The following is a 16,945-nucleotide window of genomic DNA, read 5'->3' as shown; positions in this document are numbered from 1 at the left end:
GACAAAGATCATCCCAGCAGAGTGGGAGAGTGTGATTTAGATTAACGGATACAACTCTGAAATTGATTTAACGTCCACCCCAACATCTTCCTAATCTCAGCTATCTCAGTGATGAATCTCACAGAATAATCCTCAATCATGGTGGTGGTTGTGCTGACTGATCAAAGAGCTTCTCAGACAGTGTCTGTGGTTACAAGCATTAACACAGGTGTGCAGCACTAATGCATTTCTAATAGGCTGGAAGAGGAGTCGTCTGTCAAAACGCATTCACTGACTTACTGAAAATAGATTATATAGAAACTGAAATTGAAATTGTAGATTAAAGGCCATCAAATTAATTTGACTGCAAATCTTGACATGTTATACTCTAATAAAACAGAAGTCAGGTTCAGGTATTTTAGCCTTGGAAACAGCAGCTGAGTAGTACCATGGTGTATTCAAATGCTGCTCTGGAGCTTTCAGGCATATAACTGGATTTGTAGATAAAATTTCAGTTTTTCTCTTTTTTTGATATGCACTTATCATACTGCTGCTTTTTCTTGATCAAGTTCCTGAGCAAATTCAGTAAAATGTATGAGGCTGACTCAGTCTACTTATTTAAGATTGAATAAGATGTCAAAAAAACAGCACATTTCAATATGTGAACTAGGGAAATTCTACACCCAGACCTCACGTCGTGTCTTAATTAGAATGAAGAATAATGGTGTGTGTGGTTCTCAGGAACTTGTTTTTTCGCACCTTTTGTTGTATGCCAGGGAATCTATCAGTGGAGAAAAAATAAAACCTAACAGAGTGAAAATGGTCTCAGCCACCTGTCATCTCTGCCTCTTTCTTTAATATGTAGATTTTATTTCAACTCCACTGAGGCATTTTCTCTTTTGATGGTGTCTTTATATCCCTAAACCACTCTCATCTCCCCTTTGTTTCCACACACACACACACACATGAACATTTTTTGTTCTATTTTGGTGAAAAGCTCTCTCTCAGCAAGTGATCATGTCATATGCGAGTCTTTTGTTCTCCTCTGTGCCGCTCAGGGTCTAATTCTGGTGAAGGCTGACACCTCTTGATGTTGTGAAATGGACAGGTACTTTGCTGCGAACCAGAGCCCATGAATCAGGCAGGGTGACTTTGAGTAGCCAGAGCCCCACCGAGGAAGGGGAGAGGATGAGCAAGACTATTTTTAATGTGAGAACAAATGAACTCGGCTTTTGCCTCGGGTGTCTCTTTTTTTGGTCCGTGAGGTTTGCTCCTGTAATTACTCCTGAGTTTTCAAAAGTCACCATATGTTCGTCAGTGTCAGGCTTTGACAAAGAATTTGTGTGGTGGGGAAATAAAAGATGGGTGTGACACACCAATATGTCTCTTGGATTTCCTTTGCCAGCACCACCCAAGGCTGCACCAAATGAAACAAATACCTAATGTGTGAAGGGGACTGTCCTCCAACCAGATCATCTAATGGATTTAAGACCAAGGGAAGAAAAACTGCTCTCCAGGTGTCATCATGACACAGAAGGTGGCAAATCAATAGTATAGTGTCCAGATCCATCCAGGATTTTTCTCTCCTGTCTGTACATGGACACCAGACAGTCCCATAACGCTTTTCATCATGTCTTTTTTTTTGTCCCTCTTTTTCTATGTGTATTTTAAAAGCATTTCCTTGACTAACAGTTCCTCATTTCCTTTTCTTTTTCTGCACAGGTGCATGAGAGAAAGCAAGATCAATAAAAGAGAAGAGAGAAAAGTCTCCCACCGGGCCTTTTTTTTTTTTCAAGCTGCATTGTGTGGGATTGACACAAGACTAAGGCGAGCCAAATCCAGCCTTGTGCGTCTATATTTACCACTGCAGAACCTGCCAGTGCCAGTGTGTGTAGGATGACAGCTGGCGTAGCGCTTCAATAGGAAAATATTGTCAAGATGGCGTGCTGCCACAGCCAAGGAACAGGCTGAAGACTACTGTTGCAATCTCAGGTTAGACTGTACATTTCAACAAAACTCAGTTTACCAAGTCTTGAAATCGTAAATACTCTGGATTCAAAATAGTCGTGGTGTATTTCTACAAAATAAAGTAAAACTATATCCTTGATCCTTAATAAGGGAGTCCAGTTTTGTATTTGTACGTTTTATGTGTCTTCACTGAGCATATTACCAGATTTCACCAGACTGAAGCTTTTTGCTGCAGCTCACTGAAGACCACAGTGCAGCATGCTGAAAGTTGTGTTTGAGAACCTAAAGTTGTTGTTGTTTTTTTAGGTTAATGAAAACAGGACTGTCTTAAGAACCTTTGATACAGATGGGACCTTATTTTAACTCACTGAAACATGAATGAGCTGATTGCTGGACCCAGCAAGACAGCTGACAAATGCTGCTAATTGGCATTCAGCCTAATGTGGTGCACCTGTGTAGCTCCACTGGTAATGTGATTATGTCACATCCAGTCACATTATTTACTAGATTAAACACTGAATCCAAATGTGGGAGAGAAAAATATTTGTCCAGTTATGGAGGTTTAATCGCTATTATCTCTGCTGGTTTTAATACAGCAATGTTTTAATGAGATTGTTTTCTCCAGCACTGTGTGGAGGAGAGGGACAGTCTGCACTGACTCTCCTGTACTGTTGCATGGAAGGTTAACTTGCACCTTGCACCAAATCGTTCTCATTATATACTGACATTTCATGACCAACACACATCAACTGTGCTGTTATCTGACCAGAGGGATAGGAAGTAAAATCACATGGGTATTCTGTGGCATTTTAGCAAGTCAATCCGTTAAAATAATTTCAAAACTAGATCTGAATCGTCTTTCGAAAGTTTTAAACTGAAGGGATGTCGAGTAAACTTTGAATCAAGCGTTAAAAACAACTTACTGTGTCTCCATCCAGTGGCTGTAAATAGAAAATAATGAAAGCGGTTCATCAAATAAGGTAGACAAGCTTTGAGGTGTCCATTTTTAATTAAACACTCTACCATTATACATATGTACAGTAATTACATTTTAAGTAGTTAAATGTCTCATTCATAATCAAGTAGGAAACACAGTATTCAAGTATTTATATTAATTTTATCAATCAACACTGTCTTTACAGCTCTGTAACTATTAAACTCGCAGCCTGTTAAATTAACTATCAATGAATCACCACCTTTATTGATTAATATCAAATTAGTGACTTAATTAAGTCAGACTAATGTGTTTGGTCAAGCTAAAGTCACACGTTGTCCAGGTGTAAATGTGACAGAAGGAGCAGATTGTCCACCTCTTGAACCAGAAAAGCTTTCATACCTGAGAGAAAGAAAGAAAGAAAGAAAGAAAGAAAGAAAGAAAGAAAGAAAGAAAGAAAGAAAGAAAATATTAACATACAACATTTGAAGACCAGACTTGATTGATTAACACAAAGAAGGCTCTGCAGTATTTGTCTTGTCTTTTCCAGCATTAATAAGTTATTTATTCATTCATTTGACACGAGATGAGTCAGCAGCTATATATAGTGACTATGCAATGTGTCTCCTCCAGCTTTGTGCTATATTTCTAGTGAATTCACAAAATATGCAACAAAGTCATTTGACTTAATAAAACACCCTGAATGTTTTGAGAGGAATTATGTTATTGATTTATATCCCTCTTGTTGCTACTTGGCAACAGCTTTGAAACATCTATTTATGAAATGTTTTTCATTTGCTCCTATAGGTGAGAATTCAAATACTTGATAAATTTCGCAGCCAGCTGAACTTATTAAAGACTTTTTTTCTCTCTGCCCAAAATAAATTAACACCTAAACGACTTCCTGCAGAGTAATGTGTTCCTGTTACAATGGTTTCACATGTCAACATTAGAGTGACTTGCTGTGGCTGTTGCAGATATCACGGCCCTTTCTGACGTCCTGGTACTCACAGGTTTTTGTATCTGTTCCAGTCAGATTTGCTGAGAGACGGTCTGGTCGCACCCAGGGCAGAGTTCACATGAGCCTGACAGAGCAAGAGGCCTTGCTGGCTGGAGGCCGAATGGACCCGAACACACTCCTCCTTCACAGACACACAAACACAGCTATCATGCATTCAGTACACAAGCTTTAAAGATTGCAGTATTGAATGAAGCCATATACGTAGAACACAGTAGAACAAAAACAGTACAACAGATTGTTTTGTATCGCTGCCACTTACATTAGCTCTCCTGTAGTTGTTCTTGATGTTGTTAACGTCTTGTTGTAGGTGCTCCAACTGCTCTGAGTTTAGCTCTTCGTAACCACTCTGGATGGAGGACATGTAGACAGGAGGGAGAGAGCTACCCGGGTCACGAACTGATGCCCCGGTGCAGTCCTGGGTCACAGAGTTGGGTCCAGAGACGCACTGGGAGTTCTGCCAGGAACGGCAAAGGGACAGAAATGAAAGATATGAGAAACAACTGTTCCTGGATCACAGAGTTTCTCCGTTGTATCTAGGACAACCTGAGCAGAGGCCTGGATCATTGTGTGTACACACTCTTAATGTCACAATACACACGAGTGACACTGCAAATGATGCTCTCTGCTTTCGCTAAAAGTTCCCAAAGCCATGACAGTCAATTATCTAACATTTTGTGTTTGCCTTTAAATTACAGTATTTTCTTAATGCCATCTTTAATTTTTTATTATGTCAGAAAGCTTGTTTGTAATCATGTTCAGCTAACTTCACATTTGCCCACAGGGATTTGCTGCAAACTGAAGGCAATACTTGTGGACTTCTTTCTGTAATAGATCTACCAAAAAAATTGCCTGGGGAGCTCTAAAGTCTTTTAAAGGAGTAGATCAACATTTTGTTAATATTCTTATTTGCTTTCTTCCTCAAAGTGAGGTTGAAGTGTTAGCTTATCTTAAAACTGGTGGAACAGGTGGCCCGACTCCAAAATATAAAAACAAGCTTCTATCTCATATCTTCTTTTCTTATCTGTACATGAACAGATTTTTAAGAAGTGAGTTTTCTTTTTTCTTTACACTGAACACAGGCATCACAAGCTGTTTCACAGTGTTTCCGCTCTCTATGCCAAGCAAAGCTTAACACATCTTGTCTTGACAGCACTGCTCACCAGTCCTGAAATTGGTGAATTCCCCAACTCTGACTCGTAGGAGCTTCCAAAGTAGAGTCTCCAGACGTTGCTGCGATGTCGCTCTTCCTCTGCTTGGAACTCATCGGGCTCCAGGAGAACCATGGACTGGTCCAAACTCATAGCCGGGTCTCCCTCCCCCACTGAATCATCTGAGCCACTGCTGTTGTTTGGGAAGATCATTGAGGACAGGCTCATGTCGCTGTCTGAGCCAGAAGTCAAGTCCTGATTTTCACACAGAAAACAAAGAAACAAATACATAAGTAGTCGGCATTGTAGCAACCAAAAAACAGCAGTAGGTTCTAATCCCTTTGCTGCATGTCATCCCCTTTCTCTCTCTATCCCTGACTTTCCTGTCTCCACTGTACCATCCAATTAAGGGCAAAATGCCCCCCCAAAATTACTTTTTTTTTTTTTTTTTAAACTTATGAACAAGCAAAGCAATTTGACTGTGTTTCTGCAATTTAAGATAGCTCGAATTAAAGTTCATTTTGCCTCTGGCAGTCCTCGCTGTTTAAGTTATTTAGTCATATCCTTGTCACTATTGACGGGAGTAATTTGAATTATGCTGTAAGCTGATAATGGACTCACAAGTAGAGCAACTCATACATTCTGAGATACTCACAAACTCCTTGTTTAATTAGCCTTGAGGGGGAAAAAAACTCCTTGGCAGCTTCAACATGCACCATAAATAATTGGAAAGGGGACAAGCCAACACTTCCCTACCTTCAGGTTTTTATTGTGGCCTAAGGCAACCTTATGCAATGAGCTCATCCGTGGTGGCATTATGAAAATACAATAGACATACACGCGGTGTGCTGGAACCCACGCTGTTATGGACGGCTTCCAGCTGTGCGTTGTAGAGAAGGGCCTTCAGGTCTGCCCCAGTGAACTGCTCTGTTGCTGCCGCCAGCTGCTCCAGGTCCACGTCTGCAGCCAGGGGGACACCGGCACAAAGAGCCCTGAGGATCTCCACACGAGACTCCTGGAGATTGGACACATGGCGAGATACTTCGTCAGCAGCTGGATTAATAATACTTAAATCATCCTTCACATAAATTGAGTCTTGTGTCATTAATAGTGTTGATAATAATTGTAATTCAACATACCAGGTCAGGTGGGGGGCAGTAGAGGGACTTGTCCAGTCGTCCAGGTCTCAGCAGGGCTGGGTCAATCAGATCTGGGCGGCTGGTGGCTGCAAGCACATATACACCTACAAAAACAAACAAATTCATTCCATTTTTTTTTTTAGCTTAGCTGTTTGCTTAGCTTAGCATAAAGACCGAGAGCAGGGGGAAACAGATTAATTGTCTTTTACCTTTGGACAGAGCCAGTCTAGCTAACAGGAAATCTAAAGCTCATAAACCCTTTATATTTTGTTTCTTTCATCTGCATAAAAAACAACAAGCTGTGTGTTTTATAGAAGGTTATGTACAGACGATTTCTTGGACAAGCCACTGCCACAGTCACCTGGTTCCTTTTAATCATCATGAGGTTGCCTGGAAACCAGTAGAAATACTTCGAGGTCATTGCTCACAGGCAAGGCGCAAGAGTGGCACACAACCACTTTAAAACTACACAAAATCATTTTTATCATGTAAATGTAGGCTTTGGACTATTCTTTTGAAAGCTTAACAGCAGCACTGAATACAGGACTTTCTGTAATAATATTAATAATAATGTATGCAGTATATGGCCTACCCTGCAGTCCTTCCACACCGTCCAGCTGGGTGAGAAGCTGGTTGACCACACGGTCAGTCACACCGGTGCTGTCGTGGCCCCTCCTGGGGGCCAAAGAGTCAAACTCATCGAAGAACAGGATGCACGGTTTGGCTGCTTGTGCCCTGGAAAAGACAGAGTGAGTAGTGATTAGGACAGAGAGAATTATTCCAAAAGGAGTACACGAAGAGTCGTTACTGGGGCTTGTATTTACTATGAATATTTGACATTATTTATTATAAATCGCAATGAGTCATGATAGAGTTTCAGTGTGGTGTTGGAAAGAGTGTAAATGTTCACTGACCTCTGGAAGACATCACGGACCCCCTGCTCACTGGCTCCAATGTACTTACTCAGAAGTTCAGGCCCCTGGAGGGAGGAACAAGTCCTGTGTCACTGAGGGCACATGTTGCTTTCTTAAAGAAAGACACACACTTCTGTTTGACTGCACCTGCCAAAGTCCAGCCTACCTTGACGGTGATGAAGTTCATACCACTGTCTTTGGCCACAGCCTGGGCCAGCAGGGTCTTCCCTGTACCAGGAGCTCCATACAACAATATTCCTGAGCGGTGGCGGATGGGAAGATTTGAGAACAGGATGGGATACTGCAACACACCGAAGATACACATTAATTTACTGTACAATCACTTGATTTTCCCACTTTGACAATTAAGTCTGTTGATCTGGAGAAAAAACCCTCCTTAGGTCAAAGTTAGATCTGCTGTAATCAAACATAATGGCTATTATTTCATTATCATATTATAAATACATTACCAATATAATTTTCACCAGGCTTAAAGGCTGATGACCTCTGCCACAAAAGCCTAAATTTTGGGAAATTGGCTCAAAGGCCAGGTTTAAAAAATATAATATATATAATATGTAATAAGGTAAGTGATTTGTGAAAACTGTAGACACATTTTTACATCAGGTCAATTTGGTAAAAACAAAGCCGTTTTAATTCTAATAAACATGATAAATTCAGTAGTTTGGAAATTGAGGGTAGGCTAAATAAGACTGATGAACTCCCCTGTGTGTTATAACTTCTTAATTAAATAAATCTGTCCGATAAATCAGGTTAAATTAATTAAAATTAATGTGTTCATTTGGATCCCATCTGCTGTTATCACTTCCTAATTGCTTGTCTTTACAAAGATTAATAGAGTTTATGGTGATAAATGATAAATACGCCTCCATCACATTCACTTTTGCAACTCCTGCTGCTGTATGGCACAGTGGAGCTTCCATCGGGATGTAAACACATTAGTTGTCTTGTGATTGGTCGCACCGACACTGACCTTAGCAGGGAGCAGTATGGTGTCCATTAGCTGCTGTCGCACTTCTCTCAGGCCTCCAACCTTCTCCAGTCCCATACTGCTTGGAGTGTGGAGGTCAACCCCCCACAGTGAGGGCGGGGTGAACCCCTTAAGAGCCTGTGCAAAGTCTCTCCACGACAGACATACACCTGTGAAGTACAGAGCGCAGACAAATTAAGTGGAACAATAAAACTTTAGCTTAACAAGCTATTTGAACCATGAAGTGCTTTTTTCTGAATTCTATAACTGCAGAGGAGTGTAAACAGTCTTTGTTACCCTGGTCACTGTGTCCTCTTTGTACAGTGTTAGCATGGACAGCTCGCTCCAACAGCAGTGCCAAGTCTTGAGGTGCATAACCCTCTGTCACCTTGGCAACGGCCCCCAGATCGAGACTCTGTAAAGTCTCTTCAGATAGACCGGACTTTCTGAGGATCAGACAACGCAGGATCTCTGCTCTCCGGGCCTGCAAACAATAATACACGAGCTGTTGGTTTGCTGTTTTTACACTGACAGTGTGTCTGTGGGTGTTTATTTTGTGTCATAACCTGGTCTGGTGGCTGGATGTTTACAAAGCCCTGAATGAAGTGGGACCCCTGCACTTGGGTCAGCGAGGGGTGGAGAGAGTGCTCACTCTGGCTGGTGATGATCAGACACACGAGGCTGGCGTGAACCACCACCTCGTCCACTACATCCTTCAGACCTGCAGCCACAAGGAGACAAGAAGAATTAACATCAAGGCCAAAATAATTACTTATACTGTCTGTGATTAATTATGACAAAACCCATCACCCCAGAGACATACAAATAAAAAAAACTTGTATAGCTTACTCTGTGCAATGTGCTGGTGCAGCAGCGCCTCAGGGCCCTGCTCATGTTCAGGTGAGGTAGGTGCACCTGTCACATGGTCCAGGTCGTCAAGAAGAACAACTGAGGGTTGCTTCCATTCTGCCTGCTCAAAAACATCCTGCAGCATCTGTCTCACGGTGTCTGCTCTTTTGCCTAAAAATAATAAAAAAAAATATCTGTTAATGCATGATAAATAAAACCAATCAGTGAGTGGCGTGAGTGTAAGGAAGTTTTGTTGACCTTGCAGCTTCCTGCAGTCAACCACCTCCACATGTGCATCCAAATCTTCTCTCGCTTTCCTGCAGAGGGCTCTGGACAGAGTGCTCTTTCCACTGCCCTGAAAGTAACAACATTAGTAAATGGTAAATTTCAGTTTAAAAAAATATCACTGTAGACTTAAGTTTATTCTACATTATTGTTTTGTAAAGAAATACCTTAGCACCAGTGATGAGTAGAGCTCCTCCTTGGAGGCCCTGTCCAGTTTTACAAAGCTCTCTTGAGAGGGGACTACCCAGAAGGCTGTGGGAGATGAACTCAAATCCAGTCTTGCTAAACGTGTCGATCCCACTGGGGAAAAACGGAGGCGTGAGTGATATAGAGAGAAATAAATGTTGAAAAAATCCTTCCTTAAAACCATATAAAGATGAGGAACAGCTACACTTACCCAAGTGTGCTGAGGGAGGGAAGCTCTGGGTTGGGTGTTTCAGCTACAGCTTTCATAGGCGGCGGCGTCACTGACTCTCTGTCTACCTGAAGGTGACACAAAGAAACATTGTTTTGTTTATCATGGGCATGGAGGAATCTGTCTTTGTGGAAATCATAAATGAATATTGATTGATGAGAACACAATGTGTGCATGATCATACCTGTATGTCTTCTTTACGGATTAGAGTGTGTGCTAATAAAAACAGCTGGTCTGGAGGATCATTCTCTGGTTCTGGTTTCAGCACAGTTAAAGCAAACTCTAACTTTGCTTTACATAAGAAACAAAGGAGGAGAACAGTGACATATTATTGGAACTGTAATATAAACGGTGCATTATGACTTTAGCCTCTTATATCTGATATTTCCATCTCCATATGTGTCTGTAGATGATTTATAAATATATTTCTAACAAGCTTTTTAGTGCAGTAATGAATTACCATCAGTTCCATGGAGGAGGATGGTGCCAGACCGTGGAGTCAGACAGGCTAAAGGTTCATGACTCTGAGTGTGCAGCCAACCAAGGAAAGCTGTCTGGATCTCCTCATCACCCTCCTGAGGCTGAAGAGAAAATGTCAGAGATCACACAGACATAAGGGAGAGGGTGAATTCAATTTAATGCGGCTTTGAACAAATGAAACGTGTTGGTACTTGATGATGTACACCACACTGTAACGACAGATGGCTTGTCCCGCACTCACCAGTGGTTTTATAGGCTTTAGACGAATAGTGGAGGCCACTTTGATAGCCGATTGTACCGGCTTTATTCTCACTGTTGAATGTGGGATGGTATTCAACCTCGTGGCAAGGGGCTGAGGGATCTGAAAAAAAAAAAAAAAGATAATTTTTGTGAGAAAGTTAATAGAGCAGAAGTGCACTGAGAAAAAATGGCCATTGTTAACTGGTGCATAAATGGACCAGCTGTTGGAAAGCATACTTACCCATACCCGTCCACAATGGATTTCTCCCTTGCTAGGACTCCTTTGTGTGCCTGCAAGCTTCTCACTACAATGGCTCACCAGCCTGACCACCACCGCCTCCTCTTCTTTCTTCTCTTCACCTTCAACCACAGAAGCAGCACCTTTAGTTCCTGCAGTCTTCTTCTTTTTGTCCATGGCCTGCTTGACTTTGTTCCTCGATTCTTTGGGGGAAGGAACTTTGGAGAGTAGGCCATATGTCACTGAAGACTGTCCTCCAATTAGTTCGGCATTTAGTCCACGCCTCCATGGAAATAAATGAATAACGCCATTTGCAACGTGGTTTATGGTGCAGAGAGAGTCAGGGGGGACACCACTCACCCTGTAGATTGAGTCAGTAAAGAGGGCAGGGATCCCAGGTACTGGTGGCAGCTCTTTAACGGGTTCATAAGTGCCTTTTACAATGTAGCGTAGGAGGCTCCCCAGGTCAGCTATACCACCCCACTGGTGGTTTTGAGGGACACAAGCAGTGTTTTCTAACGACTGTCCCGGGGGGGAGGAGGAGGAGGAGGAGGGATCTGGGTTCTGTTGTCTGTGAAGATGCTGTGTCTCGCTGCTCCTCACTGGGGAACCGCTCAGACCGCTACTTCCAGCACGGCTCTTCGGAGAAACAACTAGTTCTGTGGACTGCTCCAGGCGACCGTAGGGCACAGATGGTGAAAGTGATGCTGCAACGAGTAAGACACTGATCAAACCGTGTTCATGAATAACGTTTATGATATGACAAAGATAAATGTTTTCTTAAGTTAAATTCACTCCATGAAACCACAGAGCAGCATTTTCTTTTCGGAATTACATATATTTTTTTGGTTATAAAGTTATCAAAACCTCTGTTTGTGAATTTTAACCTTTGGATAAGTCAACGTGCCTTCAACTCACTGTCTGAAACTGACAAAAGATCATAGTTAGTGCATTAACTCTGACCTATTCGGATGTAGATGGCTGTGTGGCTGTCCACCCACACTGGAAACACGGCATCTTGGAACACAACTCTGATCTGATCTAACAGCTGCTGCTCCAGTGAGGCGCTGTGAAGCTCCTGGAGGTGTCAATAAGAGGAAACCAATACATGACTTTTAGGTCCTAAATCCTAACAATGATGGGTATCAAACATAATGTACACTTGTATGATGACATAAGGTTTCACGTTGCTTTAAGTCATGATGTTCACCCACCAGGATCTCCCAGTCATCAGATGACAGGGGCTCCACAAACACTTGATGCACTGATGAGACCTGGTGACATGGTCTCAGGAAGCCCTGAGGGAAACCACACCACCAGTCAGTCAATACAAAAACCAGATCAACAACATAACCAATAATTGAGAATTACTTCAAAAGATGTCCACTGTGTCATATAAAGATAACAGTCTAGTCAAATGGGAGGAAAAAAGAATCCACACTGTTAGAGCCCTACCTGCTCTCCATCTTTCAGTCCCAGTTTTTCCCCCAGCTGTCGACATAGCTCCACTCTGTGGCTGTCAAAGCTAGAGGAAGCTCTGTTAAGAGTCCAGCTAAGGAACAGTGAAGACCCGTGGCCCCAAGACAGCTCCAAAGCTTGGTTCTGAAACACAATGCACATTTTATCTGTAGCAAGATTAAACATCATCATCCTACTTTTCTACCAGCATGCAGGTCCTTGTCATCGGACTCTCTTTCCAATAATCCTTGACAGAACTAATGCAGGGTTGATTTCTGTGTAAAGATATCAAGTTGGAGGGGGGCTTTGCCGATAATTTCTCTGACAAACCAGCCATTTCGCTCCATTAAATTATATCACACAACTATAGGGTTGTTTATTATGTTTATAAGTATTCTAAATACCATAGCAAAACAAATTAAGAGACAGTGCAGTAATTTATAAGAGCCTTAGCATTCAACTCCATTCCTAATTTAATGCTTTGTTACCACCCAGTGGGACTGCAGGAGAACAGGTCAAGAAATGATTAATTCTGCAACACAAACTAACACCAACAACGTCTCTGCTAACACGCAACTGGTACCTTGAGGAAGTAGTAACGATTTGTTATTGGTTGCTATGTTATTAAACCCTAACAGGGAACAACTGAATTAAATCCCTTCTTGCTACTGCTGAAAATGCAAGATGGCCTGTGTTCGTCATTTAGCTTAAACGTTGTTTAGCCTAACTAAGTTAAACCTCTACTGACACAGGGTTTATGGTAATGACAGGTGGATAGCTAAGTTAGCTTAAAGCTAACTTACCTCGTTCAGGGAAAGATGTGATATCAGCCTCGAGGGCAGGTGAAGAAAGCAGTTTTTTGTGTTGTTAAAAACAACAGTTATGGGTTGAATGCCCTGATTGTTAAACATAATTTCCACATGTGCATCTGTGCACAAGAGGCTCGGCTGACGTTAAGTGTGCAAAAAGTTCATTATCGATCGATGTGCTCTGACTGAGCCCAGCTAGACCAAAGCAGATGATGCCGGCTGCGTTACTCTTCAAAATAAGATATTACACACGGACACAGCACGGCAACAGACTCAGGCGAGAAAGAACAGGCTCTTATTTTGAAATACGTCAACCGGGAAATTATTCCTAGAAACATGGCGGCCCCTGTCGGTAACAGTTCAGGCTGTTGGGGCGCCCCAGAGGTTTATAAACACCATGAACAGCGAAAAGTGTGTATTTCAAGACCCAAGTATCGGGAGGGAAGGAGAGCAAAAGCAGTTAAGGTAAGAAAATGCACCTAAATATCGGCAAAGAAAACACATTAATCTATTGTAGACACTCTAGCTACAGGGTGTCATTAACGTGTTTGTTGATATGCTCCTTTTGCACCTCAGTAAATGTCCCCAAGACATGACACACGTATGTTTATGCATTGTTTATTTAGGTATACACCATCAATTTAGAGTCCCGGTACCTGATGGTCCAGGGGGTCCCAGCCATCGGCGTGATGACGGAGCTGGTCCAGCTGTGTGCCCTGTACGGGGTCGTGGAGGAGTACAGGCCCCTAGATGAGTATCCTGCTGAGGACTTCACAGAGGTTTACCTTGTCAAGTTCCAGAAACTCACAAGTGCCAGGTTCAAGATCTGTCTCATCCTCTTCATTAAACTCCCCTGGGGGAAGTTCAGAAGCTCTACTAAACACAGTTTGCTCTAAAATGTCTGTTACAGAGCTGCCAAGCGAAACATGGATGAGAAGAGTTTCTATGGTGGTGTGCTGCACGTATGCTACGTCCCAGAATATGAAACTGTGGAAGACACCAGGCTAAAACTGCAGGATCGGAGGAGATACATAATGAGGGCTGTTCAGAATAAAGGTATGCTGTAACATACATTGTGTGTTTTTACTTTACATTTGTGAAGGATAAAAATATCCTTAATTGCTGAAGTTGGTTAATACTTCTCTTTATATTTAATTGTCACAAAGCAAGAGAAAAAGAACAGAAGGAGGCAGCAGATGACGAGCCCACAACATCAAACACAGCCACCACAGCAGAGAGGATCATCTCTCATCACAACCCTAAACAAATGCCTGGCAATGATAATACAGGGGAGACCTCAAACATCAGTCATTATTCAGGCTTTCCTTTACTGCCATTGCCTCCACGGGAACACCTTTACTATGGACATAAACATCAGCATGGGACTATACCAACAGAGGACAAAATGGGGACATTGCATAGTGCCGTAACCAACACAAAACAACAGCCAGAACAGAGTTCAAGCTTCAATCAAACCTCTTCAGACAGAGAGAGAGGCAGAGAACACAGACTGGCTTCAAATCAGGCTCCTGCAGTCAGATTTGTCCCAAGGACCACACTCTTAGAGAAGAGGAAACGCAAAATGGAAGAGACAGCAGAGCACTCGGTGACTGATGTTTCTGGAAAAAATGAGCCTTTGATTGGACCAAAGTTACCTGAACCACCTAAAGTGGACATGGACGATGAATCGTTGAACACAACCGTCAGCCTCATCAGGAGCACAATGAAACAGGTGAGCTATAATCTGATTTGGTTGTAGCAATTCAGAACAAAATTGATTCTTCACTGCTAGTGAAATCACTGTCGTCATCTTCCTCAGGTGGGATCGGTTCCTGACGTCAAACCAGCGGAGAAAAAGATAAAACCACGTCGTCGAATTTGATCATACCAGCTCAGTTTCTCATGGCAGCTTGTTTTTTTTATTTACTCTCTCTTGCATCACAATGTAAAGAGTTATGAGCTTTTGTATTAAAGAAGGCACAGATGAAAATGCACATGATTTCTTCACGGTTCCACTTGTTCTTGAAATACTCGCTGCTCAAATAGCTCAATACTCTGAAAAGGAATACAAATAGAATTTAAGATTAAAACCTCTGGCTTGAAAATGTATATAATTTTTCATCAGCCATTACTCTGTAATTACCGTGGCGTCAGGGAGGCAGGTTCCAAAAGCTTCCAGTAATAAGTTCTCCTCTCTCACTGACTTTTCAAAGTCGGCAAAAGACAGTCTGCCATCATGGTCATGGTCCTGCAAATGGGAGAAACACTGGTAACAGGCTTGTGGTCAACTTAGTTATTAGTTATTAAATTATTCATTTCCTTCTAAACAGTAACGCATATAGCTAGTTTTCCAGATTTGAGGAAGTTGTAGAGAGAGCACATGTAGAGTTAACTCATCAATGCACCACATTGTTTGATGTCTCACCATCTTCTTTAGTGTGATCTCCACCAGGTCTTTGATTCCTTCATCTGGGTCTTCCTCTGTGGGTTGTCTGATGAGGCTGTCCTTCAGCATGTGAAACATCTCCTCCCTTGAGATGTAGTTGTCACCTTTCAAGTCGTACACGTGAAAGCAATCTGAGCCATGCAAAAAAGGAGATAGAGTTATTACCCATGTGATAACTTAATGTCATAGTGATTTTGATATATGTTAGACTGACAGCTCACACTTTATTTTTTCCTCCAAGGTCCCTCGAAGGAAAACAGTCAGTCCTTCAATCCACTCTTTTATGCTCACAAAGCTGTCATTGTCTTGGTCAAATGTCCTGAATACTGTAAGACAGATAATCAGTGATAATTCCAACAACAAATTACACATTACAACACTGCAGTTTGTTTATGAATTTCGGCAAAGCTTTATTTTACAGGTCCATGAATTCCATGTAATCTTATTAAATGTTTATTAAACAATTTGATTCTAATATCAGGTCAAAAAGTGGTCAATTGGTAACATTTGTTATTTTTTAATGCTAAGATAGCACACCCTGAAAGTTGGACAATAGCAAAGCAGAAGATGCCAAAAGTGAAATGTCTTGAAATGTCTGTCCTCCAAAATATGAATGAAAGGTCATCTTACACACTTGAACAAAGCATACACATGGCACAAGCAAATCTAATGAAAGGCAATCGACAGAGTAACGTTACCTCTATCCATGATCATGCCATGGGTCATCCCGAAGACGTTGTGCAGGATGCTCCTGAACTTGGCTCTGTCCAGGCCGGTGACTGCTCTCCCCTGGGCAGCAGCCTCCCCCATCAGCACACTGAACTCTCGGATAAGGCTCTCAATCTCTGTTTTATTGACTAGGATCACATGACCAGAGGCTGAGTTTTTCTCTCTCTTTTTTTTTTACACTCTATATAGATATTTTGCATTTTAAAACCTAATTAAAAAGTTCATTAAAACAAATGTTAGCCCCGACCGCACCCACCAGAACAACAAACTAGCTCAGTTTAGCATGAAATATTTTGGTAAAGAAGTTTAAAGTTGAGTACTCACAGTGCTGCACGTGTTTAGAGATCGTTTCCGCGAGGGTCTGTTTTAACTTTCTGTTCATAGCGGACATTTCTGACATTTTTATTTATTTATTTGTTAACTTTAGAGGCAGGTCGCCGCACAGGTTGAGCACGAGTCCTCGACCTCGAGACGTTGGGCGATGTTGACATGCCGTCACCACGGCAACCGCGTAGTGTTCAAGCTGGTGTTGCTGTATGAAAAGAGCAGCAGAGCAGACTGACATGATGGTGGTCAACAGGAAGTTACTGGCTTTGCGTTTACAGGCGCATTTTTACAAAATACAGGAGTTTGTAGAAATTAAATACTCCATAATTACTTTGACAAAGAACATGAATAGCTGAAATACAGATATTTAGTTTATAAATGACCAATAGAAATAAAGTGCATGGTTGAGTTATCCTTTTGCACATGCCTATAATTCATTTCCATACAGGCTACTAACTAAAACATTTGTGTTGTGTTGTGTTGTGTTGTGTTGTGTTGTGAGTAATCTTTTACAGTCTATGGTTGTAATGCATTTCCTGTTTTGATTCTACCAGTGTCATGGTCCGTGTATTAAG

The 16,945-nt window shown here is 41.8% G+C and overlaps 2 protein-coding genes across 6 annotated transcripts; one reads left to right on the top strand and one right to left on the bottom strand.

Moving 5' to 3' along the window:
• Positions 1-2,965: 2,965 nt before the first annotated feature.
• On the bottom strand, positions 2,966-16,889 carry pex1 (peroxisomal biogenesis factor 1). 5 transcript variants are annotated; one of them, XM_083981743.1, is made up of 28 exons: positions 16,368-16,889; positions 16,013-16,171; positions 15,536-15,640; positions 15,294-15,445; positions 15,012-15,116; positions 12,057-12,203; positions 11,816-11,899; positions 11,565-11,679; positions 10,605-11,308; positions 10,365-10,484; positions 10,104-10,224; positions 9,828-9,934; positions 9,626-9,711; positions 9,396-9,528; positions 9,202-9,298; positions 8,944-9,114; positions 8,661-8,815; positions 8,392-8,578; positions 8,098-8,264; positions 7,270-7,404; positions 7,104-7,168; positions 6,782-6,924; positions 6,190-6,293; positions 5,889-6,065; positions 5,063-5,305; positions 4,162-4,356; positions 3,893-4,023; positions 2,966-3,283 (listed from the first exon to the last, which is right to left on the bottom strand). In XM_083981743.1, the coding sequence occupies exons 1-28, from the start codon at positions 16,441-16,443 to the stop codon at positions 3,199-3,201; spliced, it is 4,269 nt and encodes a 1,422-aa protein (XP_083837869.1). In that variant the 5' UTR covers positions 16,444-16,889; the 3' UTR covers positions 2,966-3,198. The 5 variants fall into 5 exon arrangements, with proteins under 5 accessions (XP_083837869.1, XP_083837868.1, XP_083837865.1 ...); XM_083981742.1 differs by lacking the exons at positions 15,012-15,116; positions 15,294-15,445; positions 15,536-15,640; positions 16,013-16,171; positions 16,368-16,889 and adding an exon at positions 12,863-13,051 and having other exon boundaries at positions 3,893-4,045; XM_083981739.1 differs by lacking the exons at positions 15,012-15,116; positions 15,294-15,445; positions 15,536-15,640; positions 16,013-16,171; positions 16,368-16,889 and adding an exon at positions 12,863-13,051.
• On the top strand, positions 13,205-14,994 carry rbm48 (RNA binding motif protein 48; the record flags this gene model as incomplete). The annotated part of the gene is made up of 5 exons (XM_083981744.1): positions 13,205-13,333; positions 13,495-13,685; positions 13,779-13,924; positions 14,035-14,600; positions 14,688-14,994. The coding sequence occupies 5 exons, from the start codon at positions 13,205-13,207 to the stop codon at positions 14,748-14,750; spliced, it is 1,095 nt and encodes a 364-aa protein (XP_083837870.1). The 3' UTR covers positions 14,751-14,994.
• Positions 16,890-16,945: the final 56 nt, after the last annotated feature.

This window comes from Trachurus trachurus (assembly GCF_905171665.1).
Source record: "Trachurus trachurus genome assembly, chromosome: 11".
Lineage (NCBI taxonomy): Eukaryota > Metazoa > Chordata > Actinopteri > Carangiformes > Carangidae > Trachurus > Trachurus trachurus.
Note: the sequence above shows the minus strand (reverse complement) of the source record. Positions and strands in the feature narration are given on the sequence as shown.